General features: G+C 47.8%; 1 protein-coding gene across 1 annotated transcript in view; it reads left to right on the top strand.

The window, feature by feature from the left end:
• LOC307086531 (zinc finger SWIM domain-containing protein 6-like) overlaps positions 1-15,324 on the top strand; it is a 46,802-nt gene extending 31,478 nt beyond the window's left edge. The window contains 6 exon segments of the mRNA XM_079751772.1: positions 432-692; positions 1,885-2,020; positions 8,975-9,132; positions 9,458-9,621; positions 10,660-10,741; positions 11,246-15,324. Coding sequence (XP_079607898.1) covers positions 432-692; positions 1,885-2,020; positions 8,975-9,132; positions 9,458-9,621; positions 10,660-10,741; positions 11,246-12,111 — 1,667 coding nt within the window. The 3' untranslated portion in view covers positions 12,112-15,324.
• Positions 15,325-25,109: the final 9,785 nt, after the last annotated feature.

Below are 25,109 nucleotides of genomic sequence, written 5' to 3'. Positions count from 1 at the left end.
GCTTTCTTGGTAACTAAAGATTTTGTTTTGCTGTTGGTATAAAAAAAGAGTCTTTAATTATGTTAAATGTGTATACTAAGTTGCAGCTTTGGCAGGATTTTCACTCTTAAAGATATGCTGTCTGTTTATGGAATCAATGGGTCTGATAAGATTCATGTGCCTTCTCTCAAATGTCTTCACTCTGCCCATGATTGTGTCTCTCTTTCTCTCTCTCTCTCTCTGTCTCTCGCTCTCTATCTCTCTTGCTGTCGCTCTAATGGGCAATTGAAATAGGAGCATTAAGCAATAGCGTTGACTTTTGAAGGGTGATCTGTCCGGACAACTTCATCTGATGCACACAGTGGATTCTCAATATCAACTACAATGTTAAGTGCCTCTCCCTCTCTTCCCCTCTCTTTATCCCCTCTTTTTCAACCCCCTCTGTCTTTCAGACTGCTCCAGTGTAGTGAGTCGTGCTGAACTTCAGCGAATGCCCGTGCAGAGACTGCTCGGAGACGGCGAATCATATGTGGCGCTTGCAGTGGAAACAGCTCTGATTGGTTTAGGCCAGCAGAGGGTCATGCCTGATGGGCTGTATGCCCAAGAGAAGGTGTGTCGCAACGAAGAGCAGCTATTGGCCAAGCTGCAGGAAGTGGAAGTGGATGACTCGCTGGTCAAAATCTTTCGGAAACAAGCTGTCTTTCTGTTGGAGGGTAAGCGAACCGGCACACACACACACACACACACACACACACACACACACACACACACACACACACACACACACCCGCACAAACACACACATGCACACATACACACACACACGTATCCCCATATTTTCAATTGACATCATCCCTCTTATTTCTCCCTTTTCATTAACTTCTCCTGTCCCACCCCTTTCCTCTTACCCGAAATTCTATGACTCTTTCTTTCTATCTCACTCTCTCACCCCTCTCGTAGCTTCCTCCCTGTTCCTCCCACACACCAGGCCTACACATTCTTGCTGAAACAGGAAAAATACACTGAACTCTGTCTCACTGTTTATTATCCTTTCATTTAGTGGCGCAAATAGAAGCTGAAGTGACCTGGGCCAGACCAAAATGAGCTCTTTACACTCTGCCATGGATATTGTTTCAGTACACATACGCGCAAGCACACACACACACACACACACACACACACACACGCGCACACGCACACACACACACACACACACACACACACACACACACACACATTTGTGAAGAATTTGTGTGAAAGGTGGGCTATGGTTGTGGCGGTGGTGGTGGTGAGGGGGTGTGACACATCCTCCCCCCGCCTTTTTAAAACCTCCACATCCCCACCCTAACCCCCAGCTCTGTCTCAACCCAAAGGCGACCACCCACCTCTGGCTGGGTGACTAATAGAGCAGCAGGCTCAGAGGCCTCTGGGGGCCCGTGGGGACGTCAGCAGGGCACATGTGTGATGTGGTCTCTGGCGCTGCGGGTCTGTCGGGCTTTAACACATCCCTCCGGAGACACCGGGGAGCGGGGGAAGCCAGTCAGCACATCCACGACCGTATGGATTTGTTCAACACACACTGGGTGTTGAGTGCCACGTGGCTTTGACTTTAAAAGTGCTGTGAGGCTGAAATTAAAATGGAAAAAAAGAGAATGTGTGGAGTACATTAATCCCCCCCCCCCCCCGATAAAATAAACATTCAGAATGTCAGCAAGTTTATTTCCATTTCAACTTTTTTGATGTTTATTGGTCTGGCGGAGGTAATGGCATGGGTTTATTTGAAGAGCCGTCGTGTTACTTAATAAAATGGTGTCACATGTCTGTGCTGATCGTTAAATCCTGTATCTTCTTCCTGTGTGTGTGTGCGCGTGTGTATATGTATGTGTGTGTGAATGTGTTGAGAAGGTGGTCCCTACTCCGGCCTGGGGGAGATCGTCCACAGAGAGAGCGTACCCATGCACACCTTCGCCCGCTATCTCTTCACCTCTCTTCTACCTCATGATGCTGAGCTGGCCTACAGGATTGCACTGAGAGCGATGCGGTGAGTCCTCCCACCTCTGCTGTGTGTGTCACTGTGTGTGTTTGGTTGTTCATTTGTTTGCGTGTGTGCGTCTCGGGTCTGTGAGTATGTGAGTGTGACTTTACAATGTCGATTATCTCCAGATGTCTCTGTTTGAAATGTCTTGACTGCGTTTGTGTGTTTTTCCCAGCCTGTATTTTCGATACTAAGTTTTATGTTTGTGTACATTGTCTACATGTGGCAGCATCGGTGTGTGTGTGTGTGTCTACGTTCATGTGTGAACAATGGGCCTGTGCAGTGTATGTTCATGTGTGTGTTAATCAGTGTACGCTTCCCTGTTTTGATGTTGTGACAAGTGGGAGCTGGATCAGTGAATATTAATTAGATTAATGAGAGTGTAATTAGTGGCTGTAATGAGGAGGAACACACACACACACACACACACACACACACACACACACATGAAACCGCACTCATGCAGAGACACACGGATGCAAACCCACACATGCTGGGACCAGGCCTACAGGGACAGGGCCTGTTGTGCGTGAAGCACAAAGCAAGGCCGTCCCGTCACATTCCCTCCTCAATGAGTCCACTTGCCCACAATGCTGACGACAAATGATTAGTGAATGAATGAATGGGGTTGGGGATATTGGCCGTACCCCCTGTTTGCTATCTCACCGTAGAGTGTCACACAGACAGGCTACGCAGAACAAAGGTGGCGCCGCGGCTAGGCTACAGCCAACCCGCCTCTACAGTCCTGACGTTAGCGCATCGAGAGCTTGGGGGGGGGGGTACCATTAGGGCCTAGTCGTGATCACAGCAACCTGTGTTAGATTCCTGCCTGTGGTCCTTTGCTGCATGTACTCCCCTCTCTACCCCATACCTTCCTGTCTATCTCACTCTAATAAGGCATACAAATGCAAAGATACATCTTAAAAAAACAAAAAAGAGAACGGCTGGGTCTGGGTAAACGTGAACTGCACGCGCGACGGGAGGAGATGATCTAGACAGGGCTGAAAGTGGAGGACGCAGTGGCGGTGTGCATATACGCACGACATGCAAGGCTTCATGATCCTTGGCCATATTCAGCAGCACCAACCCCTACACTTCCTTCATCTGTGACTCCGCCCTCCCATCCCACCCCCCGGCCCCCATCCCAGCCTGTGCGGTGTGAAACAGACGATTTAGAATAATACGGCCACTTACGGGTGCTCCTGGGAGCCGGGAGTGTCTACTCAGCACATAATGAATGTGTGTAATGTAGCGTAGGGTAATATGATAGCATATACCTCCCCTGCTCCCTCAGGACGGCGACCAGTTAAATATAGAGAAGGAGGTATAAGAACCGGGCCTGGTTTTAATGGACCCATTACAACGCTATCATTGATACAAGAAGAAAGAGAAGGGTAAAGGGAACCCAGTATCTCTCTCTCTCTCTTTCTCTCTTGCTCTTAGTCTCTCTCACGCTGCTACTATCCTCCACTATCCTTCCCCCTATTCGCTCACTCCCTTTGTTTCTTTCCACCCCCCCTTCGCTCCTTTTCCTTACATCCTCCCTCCCTGCCTCTTTAGCAGAGCTAGCCTCAAAGCGTTGTGAGGGGAGGTGTCGTGCTAGCCGTGTGTGTGTTCCCCAACCTGTGAGTGACCTTGCCTTGTGTTGTTGACGTCTCATTAATTAAAGCAAGTGGGAGCAGGAGCACATGCTTTTGTGTCTGTTCACGGCGTCTGAGAAAAAAAGAACACACAACAAAACAAAAGGAGCTACCTCCTAACTCGAAACGCCATGCCCAGCGTTTGAATATAAATTCAATTAAGGCAAAGCCGCCTCCCATTTTTGGGGTCCGACTGGACCTCGCCCTGTACAGACTGGACGGTGTTCTCGCTGTGAATAGTCTTCATGGTTGATACACCTGGCACATGCTCTAGAGACTATAGAGCATGTGCCACTATCTATTATGTCTTCCAGGTGGCCCTGTATGTTGGTCACGTTTGGGCTATGTAAGCAGTTTCATGTCTTGCACCGTGTCCCCTCATGCACTATTGTTATGAGAGGTCAATACCCCAGCCCCTCACTCACCATGTCCATGTGTATGCATGGGCAGACACATGCAAATATACACTTCAGTAAACATCTCCTAAAATGTCACGATGGTTGTGTTCAGTAATCGCAGACACGGTGCAGAATCTTGCCTATTCTTTATCATCCCCTGACCCCCAGAAGACCCCCTCAGTCCAATCTATGGCCTCCTTGACTAGAGAGACCACTGAGTACAAACACAAGCGGTTTACATGTTTAGTGCTATGCTTCGCCATCAGTGAGAGGACGTGTGTGTGTGTGCGTGCGTGCGTGTGTGCTTGTCTCTCTCTCTTGATGAGGCACACACAAACACAAGGACATAAACGTAGATTATTGGGAAAGTAAAGCAAATTACACAAGTAATCAGGAAAAGAACAGTGGAGTCAGCGTTTATTCAAGCATTAGATATTGATCCGGCTGATCAATGTATTCCTTGCATATCTCCAGGTCACTGCCAGTGGCCTGCTTTAATACGGTGATATGAACAACACACAGGACAAGTCTACCCAATCTGACACCATGTTCCAGCTTTTTCTACACGCTGTAAATTAAATGGGACATTCCACGTCAGTCAGAGACATGCCAAACAGCCCCACCTCTTGGTAGACATGTGTTTAGCATTTGTGTGTCACTTATAAATTAGAACGCAACGCTACTCTTTTCTAAACTTTAGACATGACGGGAGGAGGAGGCAATGTTTTTGACGGTGTTTGTGAGCAAGCTAATAATATATTCCAAAATGGGAGAAAATAAATGTCACTTTTTTCTTATTTGATTTAGTCACTGGGATTAGATCTTAATACTTCTACATCACGGTTCACGCATGAGAAAGGCTCACCAATGTCCTGCCAAAGGGTTGCACGTCAGTTGCGTTCTTCAACTCTCGTGTTGTGTGTGTATGTAGAAGTGCTTTAGTGGAGGTTGTCCAGTGTGAGGCTTGTTTGATAACAGGGGACTTGATGGATGGAGAAAGTGACATGTGTTTACAGTTAGAGAAGGAATAGCTGTATAGGTAAAGAGGTCAGTCGTCATGGTGATACTGACAAGAAGCCAAAAGACAGCACAGTGGGCTGCTTATTGTCAATGTCTTGGCCATTTCCTCTTTTCTCTCTGTTTTAAGTGTGATTAAGCACACGCAAGGCTTGATATACAGTGTGTGTTTGAATGCGTGTGTGTTTCAATGGGAATGTTATATTCTTATGTTTTATACATTAGAATTAAAATACATTGTTTTATTCATCTGTGTTGCAGGACATTCAATTTGCTTACTGAAAGTATGTGTGTCAGGCCATTAGAGAGAGAGAGTGTGAGTGTGTGTGTGTGTGTGTGTGTGTGTGTGTGTGTGTGTGTGTGTGTGTGTGTGTGTGTGTGTGTATGTGTGTGTGTGTGTCTGTGTGTGTGTGTGTGTGTGTGTGGCACGTGTTTGTGCCTCATCAGATCCATTTGTGCATCACTGGGCAATTCTTGGAGGCAGGGGTCCCCTTCCAAGAGCCCCCTGTTTGATTCCCTCTAGCCTTCACACACCCTGCACTGGAGCATGCATGTATGTGTATTTACACATTCCTTATGTCTGAGACGGCCCCCTCCCCACAACCAACGGTCTGGTCGGACAAAACAACTGCTCCTCGCCCTCCTGATGGTCTTTCCCATGGCTTGGCTTTATTACATCAATATAGCTTGGGCAGCACCTCACAGCTCTTTCGTATTATTAATAATAATAATAATAATAATAATGTATTGAATTTATATAGCGCTAGACACTTTTATTTATATTTTCTAGACACTCAAATACGCTTTACAGTTCTCTTTCCCATCCTTGAACTTTTCCATCATGGAACATAGGTGATACCTAGCGGCCATCTTGGTTCTAAACGCTAGCTGGGTGGGAGGAACTGAATGAGGAAACCTAGCCGCCATCTTGGTTCTAAACGCTAGCTGGGTGGGAGGAACTGAATGAGGAAACCTAGCCGCCATCTTGGTTCTAAATGCTAGACGGGTGGGGGGAACTGAATGTGGAATCTGCCTTCAGTTCCCCCCTACCAGCCAGCTTTTAGAAACAAGATGGCTGCAAGGTGACTAAGGCCCATGGAACTATAGCGCACTGTGTTTTTCTCCTTCAAGACGCTCATTTCTCAGCCACCGAAGGCTCACAAAGTTCTGTCTGAACGGAGAACTCTGGTGGAAGCTCCACCAGAGCCCCGTCAGGAATGTTGATGAGGCCTCAGCCTTTCACCAGACTCTCTTTTCTCGTTGCTTTTCTACACCCCAGGAATCTTCCAGAAGGCCCCAGTGTGGGCGGGTGTGAGTGTATGTGGTTGAAGGAGTATTCAGCAGCTCCTCAGATGTGCCCCGGTTACTATGGCATCCAAACATCTCCATTTTTGCACGTTCACAGGGTTCACACCTCCTCCTTCCTTGAGTCCTCCTCTCCTGGAGAGGGGGACCTCACTGGTACCTCTTCTGGCCGGATCATGACGGGGGGGGGGGGGGGGGGGGGGGGGGCCTGTGGCCTGCTGTTGTTGTTGTCGTCTGGTGGCAACAGCAATCACATGAACCTTGCTCAGAATCTGAAGGTAGTATTTAGCGTCAAAACACCCTTACTAGGCTGCTCTGTTGTGTTTCCATACAGGCGTGTGTGTGTGCGTGCCCGCGTGCGATGTATAAGTGTGTGTGTGTGCCCGTGTTGTGTGGATGTGTGTGTGTGTGCATGTGTGTGCCAGTGCGTGTGCGTGTGTGTGTGTGTCCATTGGCGTTTCCATTCATGTGTGTCGGTATGTTGTTTGATGTGTGTCCAGCCTTACGGCTGGGAGGTGAATCCTTTAATTTCCCCATGGACTCAATTAGCTTTGTGATTGGCTGACGGGAGGCCAGGTTGTGCTGTCTTCTGAAGGCAGGAAGACCTTTGAAACAGAGGTTGGGGGGAGGGGGATAGCGAGGTAGAATGGTAGAGGAGCTGGCCACTATGCTGCTGGGGCTGGTGGTGGGGGTGCTGGGGCTGGAGATGGTGGTGGTGGTGGTGGTGGGGGTTATGAAGGGGCTGGTGAGGCTGGTGGTGGTGGTTGGGGGGGTGGTGCTTCATGTGGGGGTGGTGCTTCATGTGGGGGTGGTGGTGGTGGTTAGGGGTGGTGCTTCATGTGGGGGTGGTGCTTCATGTGGGGGTGGTGGTGGTGGTTGGGGTGGTGCTTCATGTGGGGGTGGTGCTTCATGTGGGGGTGGTGCTTCATGTGGGGGTGGTGGTGGTGGTTAGGGGCGGTGCTTCATGTGGGGGTGGTGCTTCATGTGGGGGTGGTGGTGGTGGTTAGGGGTGGTGCTTCATGTGGGGGTGGTGCTTCATGTGGGGGTGGTGGTGGTGGTTAGGGGTGGTGCTTCATGTGGGGGTGGTGCTTCATGTGGGGGTGGTGCTTCATGTGGGGGTGGTGGTGGTGGTTAGGGGTGGTGCTTCATGTGGGGGTGGTGCTTCATGTGGGGGTGGTGCTTCATGTGGGGGTGGTGGTGGTGGTTAGGGGTGGTGCTTCATGTGGGGGTGGTGGTGGTGGTTAGGGGTGGTGCTTCATGTGGGGGTGGTGGTGGTGGTTAGGGGTGGTGCTTCATGTGGGGGTGGTGGTGGTGGTTAGGGGTGGTGCTTCATGTGGGGGTGGTGGTGGTGGTTAGGGGTGGTGCTTCATGTGGGGGTGGTGGTGGTGGTTGGGGCGGTGGTACCATGCTTGCCTGAGTGTCATCAAGACCAGGGGCTGTCAGTAGGTCTGTCATGAGACAGCCTGGAGCCCCGTCCCCTCTTCAAGCAGGTGTACGATGGCCCTGACTCCATCACTGCCAGTTAAGACTGCAGAAACATACTGATTAAACCTTTGGCTTTTGCAGTTGCAAAAGCCCCTGATCATGACGGCATGTTTTCTTTCTTCTATTTCTGTTATATTAATTATACTAGTATATTAGTGTGCGAGTGTGCGTGTGTGTGTGCGTGTGTGTCTGTGTGCGTGTGTGCAATAGCCATATGGTTACTTTTTTTACGCTACTGTCTAATTTAATTCAATTTTTTCTAAAAAACAATTTCTCCTTGAGAGTGATTGTAGCGCGTGGTTTTGGCTTTTGTTTATTTTGTATCTACAAGGAATGTCGTTGTTTGGCTAAATGATTGCAGCCAGCTGTGTGTTCAAAAAGAGGTCTGGCGGTGACACTGGAGTTGAACCCGGTGAGGAGCTGCTATCTTGACTCTCTTAATCCCAGCCAGGTCAGAGGTGTTAGTTATTGGTTATGGGTGGTGAGGTGAGAGTTCAGAGGTTAAGTGGTGGTAGGATTCAAGAGTTAAAGTGTAGCATTGTAGCCAGGTGAGTGTTTGATGGTCGGCTCAGATATATAAGTCTGAATACCTTCTTGATTCAGGGTTTTAAGAACGTCCAGTCAATGCTAACCTTGTTCCCAGGCGTTCCGATTGCTATTGGCGAGAGCGAGGGCGGACTGCCGTGAACGCTTCAGAGGGAGCGATCTTCGTTTCAGTTCCATGGGATTAGCGTCAAGAGAATGGAAGGCACTTTCGACGGAGGAATATCCTTGTTTTACATGTTTTGGATATAAGCTTTGTCAAAGCCTTTGTCAGAACTCCCTATTCTCTGTCTTTCTTGTTGTTCTTCTAGTCATGTTCTTTTTCTTCTCGCTCGGAGGACATTTAACTGATAACTGGCGTAAAAATCTCACAGGAAGTAAGTGAACAGAAACTGTGCTACGGTAGACCTGGATTCCACCACAAATCACGACCCTCCGTCAGTCTGCTTAAATGCAATGCAACCCCGCTGTGGTGTTTCCTCAAATCCTGTTGGCGGATTTGCGGCGGATTAAAACAGGTGGCCTGTCTTGGTGATTAATCATCTTCATCTCTCTCGCCCTCACTCTGTCAGGTTGCCTGTGTTGGAGTCCACAGCCTTGCCCGGTGACCTCTCGCGACCCCACCACATGGTATCGGTGGTGCCCAACCGCTACCCCCGCTGGTTTACCCTCAGCCACATAGAGTCCCAGCAGTGTGAACTGGCCTCCACCATGCTCACCGCCGCCAAAGGTACACACGCACGCACGCAGGCGCGCGCGCACACAAACACACACCCACACACACCCACACACACACACACACACACACACACGCAGTTAGGATACCCATACATTCATGGCATCTTCGTCATTTTATTCTAATGATGAGGCTAGTTAGGATAGTATGGGCAGAAGGGGTTTTGTGACCTCCACCTAGTAGAAAGGTTCTGAGTTCACCCCCCATTTCTATTGTGCAACCCCTGACCAGCTCCTTTATAACACATCCACTAAAGTTACTGTCAGTTGAAAAAAAAACGAACCCACGTATGACGTTGGTTTGTCGCCCTCCTCTCCAGGGGACAGTCGCAGGCTGGAGACGGTTCTGGAGTCCATCCAGAAGAACATCCACTCATCCTCCCACATCTTCAAACTGGCCCAGGACGCCTTCAAGATCGCCACGCTGATGGACAGCCTTCCGGACATCACACTGCTCAAAGTCTCCCTGGAGCTGGGCCTACAGGTAGCCCAACAGATGCTCCAGCCACCACCATCTACAACTCACCCACACGCCCCCCCCCCCCCGCCTCAGCTGGAGCTCTGCAGAGAGCTTTGCCATGGGGAGGAGCTAGCTTCAGCCGATGCAAATGTTTATACAAATTGCTGATACCCAATGCCATCCGAAGTAGAGCGCATCGGTGCAGCCGTTCATTTTCAACTATTTCCAACACCGTGCAAAGGAGGAGGTAGAAGGTAGCTAGGCAACCACAATAGGCCTGGTTGTTCGACTATGGAGGAAGATGAAATGATTTACATTACCTGGTTTTAATTTTTGTGTGACTCAGCAGAATAATCTGGATGTAGTTAGCACCTTTGTGACATTAAAATAGCCATGATCCGTAAAAAGGGCTTCAACAGAGACAAAACTCCAGGCAGACGAAGTATACGTGCCAAACTCCAGGCCGCGCCCACCATGCAGAGTCATGAACGCAACGCGGAGCGCTTCCAAACTGGACGGGGCTGTAGATGGCTGCTCCAGCTTTATTTTTGGATCGTCATGGAACTGAACACTATTCGGCTCCTTAGATTGCATATCAGTTTTTCAATTTAATTGCAGTCAATAAAACCGCAATTGGAATCTTTAGAGAAGTGATCCGTATGGTTTGGTAAACACATTAGCATTCTTTCTGCTCCTAATACAAGAATAATATGAATTTACATAATGGCCAAATGCAGAGGGCGTGATTGGTTATTCTCACCCAGTTACGATTTGAATGGAATCCTATTTGTCTGTGAGCAATTATGCCTTTTAAAATAATGGTGTACCTAGCTGACATTACTTAGACCACACACGAGAATAGTAAAATAAACGGATATAATTAGGGTTTGATAATTAGGCCCAGTTGGGATGAACACAGTGAAAACATGTCATGGTGGTTTATAATGATCAATTGTTGTTCATTTATTTTGTTAAATTTAATTTCATTTATTTAGTCTTCCATGTACCTAATGTTTGAAGCTTAATAAAACCCTTTTTTCCCCCTACCCTTCTCTCCACTAGGTAATGAGAATAACTCTGTCCACGTTAAACTGGAGAAGGAGAGAGATGGTGCGCTGGTTAGTCACATGTGCCACTGAAGTGGGTAAGTGACCTCTGCTACCTGCTCGGACACAGCCTGTTATTCCGCTCACTGCATGGTATCAAATGAATTCACAGTCTCTTTTAGTTCAATGCAGGGCAGGGGGCGCGACCTTGATGTTTCTGTGCCAGACAGTCACTATATTGTGATTGGCTAATTATAAATTGCTGCTCAGGTGTTTGTCTAGGTCTACATCCATTTAGATGCAGAAACCCCTGCCCACTATGTGCAATTGTAAACCCATCCTGGGATCAAATAAAAATAAAGCGTATGTTATCAACTTGTGATCAGACTGTATTGTAGATGAATTTGTCAGTTTGCTCGCTTAAATCAAGACTTAATAATATGATCGAATACCAGTCAACTTACCTACACCTTTAATTACACCGTTTACTCATTCTTATCTCCCTTGTTCTGTGTTTGCGTGTGTGTGTGTGTGTGTGTGTGCGTGTGTGCGTGTGTGCGTGTGTGCGTGTGCGCGCGCTTGTATCTGTGTGTGTTTGCCAGGTGTGTACGCCCTGGACAGCATCATGCAGAGCTGGTTCACGCTGTTCACCCCCACGGAGGCCACCAGCATCGTGGCCACCACCGTCATGTCCAACAGCACCATCGTCCGGCTCCACCTCGACTGCCACCAGCAGGAGAACCTGGCCTCCTCCGCCCGCACCCTGGCCCTGCAGTGCGCCATGAAGGACCCCCAGAACTGCGCCCTGTCGGCCCTCACCCTCTGCGAGAAGGACCACATCGCCTTCGAGACGGCCTACCAGATCGTGCTGGACGCGGCGGCCACGGGCATGAGCTACACCCAGCTGTTCACCATCGCGCGCTACATGGAGCACCGCGGCTACCCCATGCGCGCGTACAAGCTCGCCACGCTGGCCATGGCGCACCTCAACCTCAGCTACAACCAGGACACGCACCCGGCCATCAACGACGTGCTGTGGGCGTGCGCGCTCAGCCACTCGCTGGGCAAGAACGAGCTGGCGGCCGTCATCCCCCTGGTGGTGAAGAGCGTGAAGTGCGCCACGGTGCTGTCGGACATTTTGAGGCGGTGCACGCTGACCACGCCGGGCATGGTGTCGGCGCTGCACAGCCGCAGGAACTCGGGGAAGCTGATGTCGCTGGACAAGGCGCCGCTCAGGCAGCTGCTGGACGCCACAATCGGGGCCTACATCAACACCACCCACTCGCGACTCACGCACATCAGCCCGCGGCACTACAGCGAGTTCATCGAGTTCCTGGGGAAGGCGCGGGAGACGTTCATGATGGCGCACGACGGACACATCCAGTTCACGCAGTTCATAGACAACCTGAAACAGATCTACAAGGGCAAAAAGAAACTGATGATGCTGGTGAGGGAGAGGTTTGGCTGAAGGGGGGAGGGCGATCCACCGCACCCTTCCCCCTCTCCCTCCCCCTCCCCGACGCGCTAGGACTTTTCTATTAACTTGAGTCTGCCTTTTGAACTTCTTTTGAACTTACGAAATAGACACGGCAAGTAAAACTGGGGATGTGACTTGTACGACGGAAGCAAAAAAAAGAGAAAGGAAAAGATGAAAAAAATCAACAGAGCCACACACGCGGTATTATTGTTCTTGCTGTTGTTATTGTTATAAACATTATTCCTATTATTAATTATTATTATTACTACTACGTGTACAGAAGTGTTTTATTTTTCAGATTCAGAAGAGAGGAAATTTGTCCCGTTGTGAATGTTGTGTGTGTTTCTCTACATGTGTGTGAGAGGAAAACAGGAAAGTGAAATGGCTTTTTTATATATTGTTTCTTTTTGAATCACGTCTTTTACGACCCCTACCCCACCCTTCCTCTTTTTTCACGTTTATATTGAGTTGTATGTTATCAAGTGGCAAACGCCCTGCTACGGTAGCGCTCATGTTCTAGACAAACTAACCAACAAACCAACAAACCCCAATCTCTGCGTTCTCAACAAAAAAATGAAAACTAACTATGGCTTTAAACCACACAAAGCACCTCTCTCGCTCTCTCAGCTCTTTAGTCTCCATTCTCTGATTCTCTCTCGCCTCTATTCTCTCTCTCTGTCTTATCTCCCTATGCCTCTCTCTCTCTGACTCTTCTTTCTATCTCTATCCCCCCCCCCCCCCCCCCCACACACACACACACACACACACACACTCTTCCCAGGACCACTGGGCATTGGTCAGCACAGCTTGGCCTAAGAGTATGGCTTGGCACAATTTTTTGGGTTAGCAATGACGCACTAAAGCCGCGTCAGCGTTCCTCCTGACCCAGCACACCGCTGCAGCACTTGAGTGAGCCACTGCCCCCCCTCCCCACCTGTGTGAGCTAATAGCTCGATGTGAGCTTCATAAAAACTGTGTTCTCAGCCTCCTCCTGTTGCCGCTGTAGTCGGCCATTTTATAACTCCTCCTTTGTGATAAAAATACCACACCTTGGGCCAGAGGACGGTACGTGCGCTCTACTAGTAACGGCATTGCTGTGCCATTTGAGCACGATCATGAGTATTATTCGTTGATTATCGCTCTTTGGGGGTTTTCTTTCGGAGCCAGGTGCAATGAAATATTTACTAAATAACTGATACTGTGTTTTGATCATGAATCAAAGGGTAATCTAGGCCTGGTCGGAGACAAGGCTACCTCAGATGTGGTATAACGCACTTGCTCCAACTGTGGTGTCGTACTTTTAATACTACCGCGAATCACCTTGTTTATAACAGCTGACTGAAACGGAGCAGTCGACGGTCCTCGGCTAATAAACGAGACCTAGAAAACAAAGCTAGACCGAGATGAGTCACGGCGACCTCCGGACAGTTTCGGCCATTTGAGTTGAGCTTTTGAGGCGTTCCCCAGCTAACGTTAGTTCATGAAAACTAAAACAATACGAAATCGGCTGGCTATTAGCAAGACAATAGGCTAAAAGAAAAAGACAAAAAGAGGTGTGAGCATGCCATTCTCCGCTGTAGCTGTTAGTCACCGGTGTAGCTATACGGTAGTGGTGGTGTATTTATTCATTCGAGGTAGGCCAGTGTCATGACCCTCCGTGCATGTGAACCAATAGGAAGTAGGCTTCTACTGTTACACGTCATTGTGTGGAACTTTCAGCAACTGTCACAGAATGTTCTCAGGGATTTCTCTACACAGTTACAAAAACAAAACAGGCGGGAATAATGAACGAGTGAACGACTGAACTCCAGGAAAAAACACAAGAAGTGACACGACACGAGCGAGCGTTTATTCTACTCTGTATATATATGCCATAGTATATGTCTGAATATGGAGGATCTGAAAGTATATGTTAACTAATTTATACAGAGTATTCTATGTAATGTGAAATACTTGAAGCCGCTGTAGTTTGCTCTATCTCCCTCTCTTGCTATTTCTATTCTTTTCTGTTATTTTATTTTTTTACTGGTATTGTTTAATTTCATTAATATCACAGGACATATCAAAAGGACTGGGCCGACCTTGTGTTAGGGCTGGTCGGACTAACTGATGTTTCGGGTCGCGAGAGGAAGGATCTGGTCTTAAATATAGGTGGCATTGGTGTTGCTGCCGAAAAACAATGGTGTCTTATACATTCTCACTGACTGATGCACAGAATGGGCATAGGATGATTGAACACATTCAAGTTCTTGTTATTACCCTGATCACAGGAAATGTTTCAGAAAATTCCTCCTGGTCAATCTATTTTTCATACAAGTTTCCTTTAAAAAACTTTTTGTTAATAACAAATGGAATGTTATTTAGGCAGAATGTGGATTACTGTGTTGAGATCTGTTGAACTCGTAAGTTTCAACTTTTGTTGCGGTAATAAAAAACAACAACCCACATAGCCACTGGCTGAATAGTTTCACAATCATAAATCCCTCTGTTGGCGGACCAGATACTGAGACAATGAATCACACTGTTTAATATATCATGCTATCAATGTTATCATTCAACAAGTCTTGGCCATTCTGTTCCAGTAAGCAACATAAACCACATTATCAGATTCTCTTCAGCACTGTTACAAACGTTTGATCGAATCTTGCCTTTTTACTTTCTTCCTTTTCTTTCTTTCAATCTTTCTCTTTTTTTTTAAACACACATTTCCTCCCTGCATTTTGTTTTGTTTATTTCTTTGTTTTACTATCTGTTCATTAAAGATGAAAGCAGCCTTTTCTCTTGCCTTGTCTTAATGCTTTAAAGTAACCAAACTGGAGATCTAACAACCAAACGTGTTCCAAGTGGTGAGAGACAACCTGCCTTGGTCCTAGCTTTAGTGTCCTTAATTAGTAAGTTGAATGGCTGTCTACTACTCATGCTTTAACAAAGCAATTCCTCACGTGTGTTTGGTGAACAAAAAAATACCTGTTGTCCCGTGTCTGTCTGTCTGTCTGTCTGTTATTTTCTTCAGCAACAATTTCCTCTGAAGTCTTTCTAGCGGATTTTTTATTTGTTTCTTTATTTTTTTGTGTAGGAATCTTCTGCTTTCTCGTTTTATTTATTACAATGACCCATGTATACATGCTTATGAAATTAAGATTTGATACGCCGATATCAATTTATTTATGTAACTAAATCACTGTTTTATAATCTTGTTAATGAGTCGATGATTGATTTTTTTTTGTTTTTTTGTTTTCGTTTTAATAAAAGCTAGTTTTTTGAAAGTTATTCGGCAAGGCTGCAGTAACATTTATTTGTACACCTTCACGTTCATACAACTCACAATGTCTCATGTCGTCGGGTACCCTTGTGGCCCAGCCAATCTGTGTCTGCTTGTTTTGGGATTGAGCCTATAGAAAAGAGTCATTGGAGACCACTGTTAGATATCAATCAAGTGTCAGCAGTGAGAGTGAGAAGGATCGCTCGCGCTGCAACACCTGCATTTCACACTGTCACCCACAGGAGCCCATGTGGAATAGCAAATATATCCATTGATATTCACAAGCTCTTTGAGGCTTCTGTCAAACAGGCACATTCAGCTAACCAGAGTAGCCTGTTTACAAGCTTCAAACACAGCACTGCCACGGGATGACTAAATCGCTGTGTGGTCTGTGGGGTGCGAGTGTGGATGTGTGTGGATGTGTATCTGATATATAAATGTGTGTGTATATATGTGTGTATCTCAGTGAGTGTATATATGTGTGGGTGGGTGTATGTATGGGTTTTTGTGTGTATATATGTGTGTGTGTGTGTGTGTGTATATGTATATGTGTGTGTGTGTGTATATGTGTGTATATATATATGTGTGTGTGTGTGTGTATATGTATATGTGTGTGTGTATATATATATATGTGTGTGTGTGTGTGTGTGTGTGTGTGTATATGTCTGTATATGTATATGTGTGTGTGTGTGTGTGTGTGTGTGTGTGTGTGTGTGTGTGTGTGTGTGAGCGTGTGTCTGTGTGAGGGCCTGTGGGGAGGCAATAGGAACAGGTGGGTAGCTCCAGACTACAGGAGCTCCTGACAGCAGCGGGGTCCCCAGACTCTCAGCCCCTCATTAAACATTGACACAAAAACACTGCAACTGTCTGTAGGAGAACAGTAATGAAGCACCGCCTGCTACACTGCTACACACACTGCAACTTAGCACCGCACAAGCTCCAGTCCCACGTGTGTGTGTGTGTGTGTGTGTGTGTGTGTGTGTGTGTGTGTGGATCGTTTTCTGTCCGTCCATCCATGCATGTGTATGTGTATGTACAGTTGCATGCATTTGTGATGCATTCATGCAGTGCGCTGTCTGTCTGGCTGTGTGTATGTGTGTGTTTGTGTGTGTGCGCGCGCGCGTGTGTGTGTGTGTGTGTGTGTGTGCACTAATGAGACACATTCGTACACATAGGTGTTCACACGGATATGGAGGAATTCGTCAGCTTCTGCAACAGAAGCGCCCTTCCACTGTCAGAGGTCAGACACAGCTGTCCATTTGTTATGTGATGGATCCCTGCCTGTCAGGGAGCTAATGTTTGTTTCGTGTGTACATATGTGTGTGTAGGCTGTGTGAGAGAGTTTGTGTGTCGAAAGTTTGGGTGTGTGTTTTACATGCAAGTGTAAGTGTTAATACAGTGTGTGTGTGTGTGTGTGTGTGTGTGTGTGTGTATGAGTACTATGGTCTGACCTGTGCTGCCGGTCCCTGCTCACTTCCTGGTGGTAATGACGTCCCTGGGGTCTTCGGCAGTAGAGTGCAGTCTCCTCCCCCCTCCGATCTGTCTCACTGTATACCCCTAATGACATCATGATCACACACCGGCCCCTTTCGTGCCAGAAGGCCTCTTCCCCACCATCACCATCACCATCAACGCTGTTGCCTCTACTGCTACTATCAGAGGGCGAGCGAGACTAGGCGAGCGAGGGTCAGCAGCCCAGTCGCCGCCCCCTTCTCACTCTAGGGTTTGACTTTACCTGCATCCTTTCTATCTCTCTCTCTCTCTCTCTCTCTCTCTCTCTCTCTCTCTCTCTCCCTCTCTGTATAAAACACATAGACGGTGCTTGGTGGCATTTGAGGGTTTGGAATACTTAAAGCATGTTGAACTGCTCAATGTTGCGTAGGCCTATAGATGACCTTCTGAGAGAACATTTACTCTCAGCTCCTAAATCCTTCGACATTAAGCTGTGGAGTCAGAGCACGGCTATTTCGACCAATCGGTTCATTCCTGTATTTACACGAGAAGGGCAGGAGTGAAGCTACGCCGATCTGTTAAAAGGGACTTGGAACTAATAGGCATTTCGATGAACTTTTGGTGTTGCTATTTTTAAATGCAGTCCAGACAATACGTAGCTTGGGTTCTGGACCTTTGGGGTGCACGCTACCATTAGTGCAGAACAAAAGAGATCATAACCTCTGTACTTTAAGTGAGCCCACAGCAGCAGCCTGCGAAACCGCAGGGACTCTCTCTCTCTACTTCTCCCTCTCTTCTTACCGAGGGGCCGTCAGAGTTTGATCTCCCTCCAAACCCCCTACCCCCTCCCCCATCAGCCCCGGGGCGTCTGATTAAATGCTAATTAAAGCCGTTAGCGGAGCTATCGCCGCTGCTAACTCCTCTCTCTCTGTCACTGAGATTAATGCTCCTCGTTCATCACGGAGCCTGGCGGAGCCGGGGTACCTGCCCGGCCCCGCAAAAACCTGATCAAGTCATCAGCCCCCGTAACCCTCCGTCTCTCCTCCACGCCCCTCTCCACCACATAAAGATGGACGAGGGGGTTTAAATTTTAATTTGAGAATTGCCCTCAATTACTTCTGCGGCGACCACTTGCCGGAGCGTCTTCTTCTTCTGTGGTGGAGTGGATGGTTGGGTGGGTGGGTGGGTGGGGGGGGGGGTCAGTGGCCGAGATGAGCGATAAGGGGACATTAATAAGAAAGGCGGGAGGTTCATTTAAAAGCAGAGAGGACAGTGTGGAGCACTGTTCTCATTATTTAATTCCCCCAGCTTTATTTAAAGGACTTTATTTAAGGATACCAAGTTAATGTGTCCTCCAGGACAGCTGGTTAAAGTGCCTGACAGAGTGAGAAAGTTACAGCCAATAACTTACTCCCTGAGCACACACTTCGGCGTCATCTACTCTGTGTTTTTTTCTTTTTGACTTTCCCGCCGTAGGGAAGGGGCGAAAGGACCAGGAAAGGGTAAAATGTTACAACTAAGTTGCACCATTCATTTGATTTTGTGCTTTGACAACCGCACCCGGCACACAAATATTTCACTGGTTTAAATAGTGGTAATCATTATGGGCTATTTGATTGTCTTGAGCTATGCATAGCAAGTACGCCAAGTGTCATGGGAATTACCAGCCAACACAGAAACCTGTCGCACGGTCGGAGAGGCACATCCATTTATCTTATGCAAATCGTTGCCACCGAACAAGTGGATCGATGCCTTTGCCGGTAAAAGAGTTTTATTCCATGCCTTCGTCGTCGTCGAAGGTTGCAGTTAGTGCGGTGTGACAATCAAACGTTTCTTCCACAGAGATTCTGCTAGGAGGTTATGTATAGCAATTAAGGTCATTTGTTATGTGAATAGATTGCGTCTCCACCCATATCACAACCCTGACAGCCCAATTTTCTCTTGGTTCACACCATATCACATTTGTATGCGCTGAGAAAATGTTAAGCACCCCCCCACACACACACACACACACACACACACACCCACATACACACACAGACACAGACACACACACACACACACACACACACACACACACACACACACACACACACTAACTTAAAGTTTCTCTGACCTTGTCTGATGTATTGTACACCATCAAATAACAATTAACAAACATTATGAGATTTATTAATGCAGCTCTAGTCTAATGGCACTGTACACTTCTTTTTGTTGTTGTTGCATATCCCATATTCTTTTGCTTACAGCAGAAACTGCTTTTATCCAAAGCCACTTGCAATAAGTACATTAGTCAGAGGTTTTGCTTCTTATGCATTCTTATAAACTGCTAATTCCTAAGGCAAGAACATGGTTGGGTAAAAATGTTCAATCTATCCGGTAACGGTTATTATATGTGGCAATGTGGAAAAGGGCGTTTTCTTGGTTTTCTTTCTGTCCCTGCAGGAGCTTTGTGAGTATGACTGCATACTCCAGGAATGGCTATCAGCAGTATTGCAGAACTGTGCGTGTTGTTGTTGTTATACTTTGCATGACCATGAGGGTGCAGACTGTACAGGTTGTCATTGTAAATCTTCTGCTGCAAACGTGTTTCTCACACACATAAATCCACAAGTCATAGGTTATCAGCTATTAGCCTTTTTCCTTCCTGTTTTTTTACATACTGGTATATTCTTTTACGGGGAGTCAAAAACATGTGGAAAGCGTTGATAACCCTTCGGATATCACATGCAATCAGAGTGTTGCCACGCTGCATGCACTTCACATAACTTGTGACCACAAAGAAAATAAAATATTACGGCTCAACTGTTGAAAAAATAACCCTCCATGCTAGAGTTTATTCAATAGCGCAAACAATGCAGCAGCTAGGCTGCTGTGTATACACAGGGAGCCATGTCATACAGTAGAGGCTAACTTATGTTAACATTTCATTCCTGCCTGTCGGTTTAATATCTTGAATAAGCGAACGCCTGATGTTCTCTCACGCTCTCATCCACTCTCTCTCTCTCAGTCGCTCTTTCTCTCTCTCTGTCTCTCAGTTTATCTCTCTGTCTCGGTCTCAGTCTCTCGGTCACGGTCTCTCTCTCTCTCTCTCTCTCTCTCTCTCTTTGGTACAGGCAGGCATTGTGTGTGGCGACCAGAACAAAGAAGGGAGGAAGAATAGATATGGAGAGAAAGAGGGATGAGAGACAGGAAGAGAGGAGAATGAGAGCATATATCAAGACCGCTTTCGGTGACATTTCTGCTCACCATGTGAAGGGCTGCTATGAATATCAATATATAGCCAGGGCAGGGGTACTTAGTGGGCTTTTTCTTTCTTTTCCCTTTTCTTTTCCGTTACTCCCTTCGTGCACACAAGAAAGCTATTTATTTCAATGCAATGACCAATCTCTGAGATGTTTTCATAGAATCAATGATTTGGAAAACCTTAGTGCCATGACTCTCTGTCCCCCAACTCTGCCCCCCCCCCCCCTCTCCCCCTCCCCCCCCCCCCCCTCTCCCCCTTCTGCATGGCTTGTGCTTGCATTAGTGGAAAACACTTTGTGTCAAGTGCAACTGTGATGAAAATTACTGTATGCAAATCAGGATGAATTAATTGCTTTCATGATAGAGGAGCTCTTTTGTTTTCATGGCAAACGCAGCAGGATTGACGGCCAAAGTACAAAACAAATAGGGTGGATTTACAACTACTGTCCCAATGCACTGTCTTTCAGCTACGGAAACTGTGATTTTCCCGAGCATTATTTGTAGATTCATCCAAACATGGAATTCAGCACACATCCTCTGATCTCCTCTCTCTCTCTTTCCCACCCCTCTGCTCATCTCTTCTCCCCTCTCCTCCTCTTCCTTTCCTTTTACTATCCTCTCCTCTCCTCTCCCCTCCTCCCCTCTCCTCTCCTCACCTCTCCTCCCCTCTCCCCTCCTCACCTCCCCTACCCCCTCTCCTCTCCTTTTCTCTCCTCTCCTCTTCCCTCCTCTCCTCTCCTCTCTTTTTCTCTCCTCTCCTCCCCTCTCCTCTTCTCTCCCCTTCTCTCCTCTCATCTCCTCACCCCTCCTCCCCTCCTCTCCTCTCCTCTCTTTTTCTCTCCTCTCCTCCCCTCTCCTCTTCTCTCCTCTCCCCTTCTCTCCTCTCATCTCCTCTCCTCTCCTCTCCTCTCCTCCCCTTTCCCTCCCCTCTCCTCTCCTCCCATGTCCTCTCCTCTCCTCTCCTCTCCGCTCCTCTCCTCTCCTCTCCTCTTCTCTCCTCTTCACTCCCCTTCCCTCCTCTCATCTCTTACCCTCTCCTCTCCTCCCCTCTCCTCTCCTCTCCTCTCCTCTCCTCTCCTCTCCTCTCCGCTCCTCTCCGCTCCTCTCCTCTCCTCTTCTCTCCTCTTCACTCCCCTTCCCTCCTCTCATCTCTTACCCTCTCCTCTCCTCTACCCCCCTGGCGCTGAGCAGTATAGAGTCAAAGGGATGCAAATCTGCCCACTTCCTTCCACCCCTCCCCCATCTGCAAACAGAGATAGCCCAAGGCCAGTCCCAGGCCTCTCTATATGCAGAACCAGTGACAGGAGTTACGCACGGTTCTCCCTGCGAAACACGCTGTTCCCTCCCTAACAAGCTGCCAGGCGTTGCTCTCGGTGGTGGGTTGGATGTATGAAACGGTGTGATTGCATTGCTAAAGCAATAACAATAAGGGCAGTGAGCTACGGAATAGTGGGTGCTATAGTAGCCTGCCTCCACCTATTGTGTGTGTGTGTGTGTGTGTGTGTGTGTGTGTGTGTGTGTGTGTGTGTGAGTGTGTGTGTGCTTGTGTGTGTTTGTGTGTGTGTGCATATCCTTCCTTTTCTCTTTGCTACCTTTGTGCGCTATGAGAATTGGAACACACCCTATCTGTATAGGTTGGTAGTAGAAGTAGCAGTGTGATTGTTTCTTTGTGTATGTGTGTGTGTGTGTGTGTGTGTAAGAGGGGGTTGGTTGTAAATTGTGTGTAAGGGTTTGAAGGTGTGAAACTGCAAGAAACAAAGCATGCATTACGTCGATGGGAAAAGTTTATGCGTTTATGTTCATGTGTAGGCAGGGGTTTGCTGTGTGCACTGGTTTGCATGACTGCTGATGTGTGCATGCACGTATGTGTGTGTGTGTGTCTGTGTGTGTGTGTGTGTGTGCTTGTGTGTGTGTGTGTGCGTGTGTGTGTGTGTGTGTGTGTGTGTGTGTGTGTGTGTGTGTGTTGGCTTCAGGCTTATTACTTGAAGGCGTCTCTAGCACCAGATAATCCCTGCCTACTTCAGGGAGGGATAACAATAACATAACCAGATCCAGGGGTACTAATGAAATCCTATCAGGTTCCACAGTCTGAATGTCAGAGAGAGAGGGAGAGAGAGAGAGAGAGAGAGAGAGAGAGAGAGAGAGAGAGAGAGAGAGAGGGATACATACACACAATAATATTGTATTGATTGAGGAAGTATGGTGGGGAAAGAGAATGAGGAAGGGAGGAAAAATGAGTGATAGAGAGGAAGAGAGAGAGAGAAAGAGGGCGAGAGAGAAAGAGAGTGAGAGTGAAAGAGAGTGAGTGTGGGGCAAAGAGGCCGGGTTTCAAGGCGAGGCGATGGAGTCACAGAAGTGAATAAACAGAGAAAGAAAGAAAACAGATTAAAGGATGAACTGAGGATTGTGAATAGAAAAGAAACGATCTGTTAAAAGTTGAGACAAAATGTAGAGAAACCAGGGGGAGGAGAGCTAGACTATAAGGGGAAGACAGCAGTTTGAGTGTGTGTGTGTGTGTGTGTGTGCATGTGTGCGTGGGTACATGCGTGCGTGTGTGTTTGTGTTTGTGTTTGTGTGTGTGTGTAGAGAGAGACTGGCTGAGCATCCAGCAGGCCTGGCTTGAAAAGGCTTCATCAGCAGACACAGGCCCCTGCTCCCCGTGGGCCCGTGCCAGGCCCACTGTTAGCCCCTGGGATTGAATTAGGCCTGGCCCATTATACAGTTGCCATGGGGACCCTGACACCTACGCTGATGAAGTGAGCGCCACGCACGGATGCGTTGCTGATCCGCACGCATGCGTCTCTCTATGTGTGTGCGTGTGCATGCGTGCATGTTTGTGTGTGGGTGTGTGTGTTTTTGTGTGTGTGGCTGCGTGTGTGTATGCGTGTCTCTATCTGTGTGCATGTGGGTCTGAGAGTTTGTATGCGTGCGTGTTTGTGCGTATGTGTGTGCATGTATAAGTGTCTTCCTGGACTTCCACTGTGGGTCACAGCATTGCGAGAAAAAAATTACCTACACCGGAAAATATGTTAATAAAGATGATCCAATGTTCCAATTTCACATCCATGCCCCTTTCAACCTCCATCCCCCCCCCCACGCCCTGCCTCTATGCGGCCCAATGACAGACCCCGCGCTCACAAAAACAACTGGATTAATGCTTTAACCAGACCCTCTTGCTCGGCCTCTCCGTCTTCGGATTGGGGTTTCGTCAGTGCCACACTTCTAATGGATGGCCAGAAAGAGGATGCCACCCACAGCACCATCTGGTTAATGCCCCCGTCCTCTGCTTATGAATTACTCTAAATAGTGCCCAAGAGAGTGAAGCCACATGTTCATTATGAAAGCTGCAGGGGTATTAGAGATCCCCTGAGTCGCACCAAACGACTTGCATGTCATAGGCAGCGTGACACACAACACTGTGCAATGATGAATAAATGAAGAAAGAAAAAAAGGTACATCCGTTGCTGGCTTTTAATGGGCTGCGTTCGTCAGGGAACCTTTACTGAGGTCCAACGGAATTAGTATTCTATTGTGTGTGTGTGGTGATCGGTTGTTAATGGGCTCACATTTAGACTGGCTGGGCTGGTACGCCAAACAGCGCACAGCATCCACAAAAGATCACACACAAGAGAGCAAGAGACACCTCTGTTTTCTGCTGGATGTTCCCCCTCCAGCACTCTCAAACGTCACTCGTACCTGAATGAAGAAATGAAAAGAAGGAAAGCGAGGCAGCCATTTTGTTAGAATGGCTGCGACAGCGGGATCCACCATTAGGTATCTTTATGCCTGTCTGGGCCATCATGAGAGCAGCCTCACAACATCTGCCCGCTTCCCCCTACTACACCCCCGCCGCCGGTAGAGTGAAGCCCTGGGCCGTCCCTCCAAAAGGGGGCGGGGGGCCGCACGACCCAGCAGGGAGCCATTGAGCGATATGGAAAGAAATAAAATGTTGTCTTTTTTTTCTGCCCCTGGAATTCATTCCACCATTGTGTGCCGTGTATGGCCACGCGGGCAGGCATGTACATGTGGCAGTGTTTGTGTGTGTGTGTGTGTGTGTGTGGGTGTGTGTGTGTGTGTGTGTGTGTGTGTGTGTGTGTGTGTGTGTGTGTGTGTGTGTGTGTGTGTGTGTGTGTGTGCGTGCGTGCATGCGTGTGTGTGTGTACATAAAACATGCATGAGTCGCCTACAGCCCAGGAAAATAATTACTGTCATTTAGCAGACATGATGCTTGGAGTAGCAGAGGACAAGCTGCCCACAGTGTACCAGCACCACGTTGTCTGCTTACCCCTCCACTGGGGAGGGAGGGGAGGGGAGAGGGTTGAGGGGGAGAGGGAAGAGGGGTGAGGGGTGTTGGGTGAAGGGTGAGGGGAGAGAGGAGAGAGGATAATGGAGAGGGGGGAGGAAAGGAGTGAGGGGAGAGAGGAGAGGGGAGAGGCATGAGGGGAGAGAGTTGATGGGACTTGGGTGAGAGGAGAGGGAGAGGTGGGTGGGAGAGGGGAGGGAGGAGAGGGGAGAAAGGAGAGAGGACAGTGGAAAGGAGAGGGGAGAGGGGAGAGAGGAGAGGGGCGAGGGGAGATGTGTGAGGAGGGAGATTCGAGGGGAGAGAGGTGAGGGGGGAAGGGAGAGAGAAGAAGAGATGTTTTTCATGCAGACATTAGCATTACCCTAGTTTTAGGATCACATTTAATTTGAGTGACTTACAGTTTATTTAATTCATTTTTGCAATTATTTAATATGCTCTATTCATCCCAGACACAATCTAATCTAGTGGTCTCACCCTGCATTGCTCACAGAACCTCTGTGAACCATATATGATGCCTGCTCTTATCAAAGGAAACCAAAGGAATTGAAAGAGTCTGTGTGACTTCTGAAAAACCATCACCTCTTTCCATCTCTGCTTGCCATTCCTTTTCCAATTCTTCTAGCACACAGCTTTGACTTGTGCTTAAATCCTACAGGCCATATGGAGACATGGTCCATAGGTCTAGTGTTTTTTTTCTTTCAAAAAGATCAGAGGAAGAATGTTGAG

The sequence above is a fragment of the Pollachius pollachius genome (assembly GCF_949987615.1).
Source record: "Pollachius pollachius genome assembly, chromosome: 1".
Lineage (NCBI taxonomy): Eukaryota > Metazoa > Chordata > Actinopteri > Gadiformes > Gadidae > Pollachius > Pollachius pollachius.
Note: the sequence above shows the minus strand (reverse complement) of the source record. Positions and strands in the feature narration are given on the sequence as shown.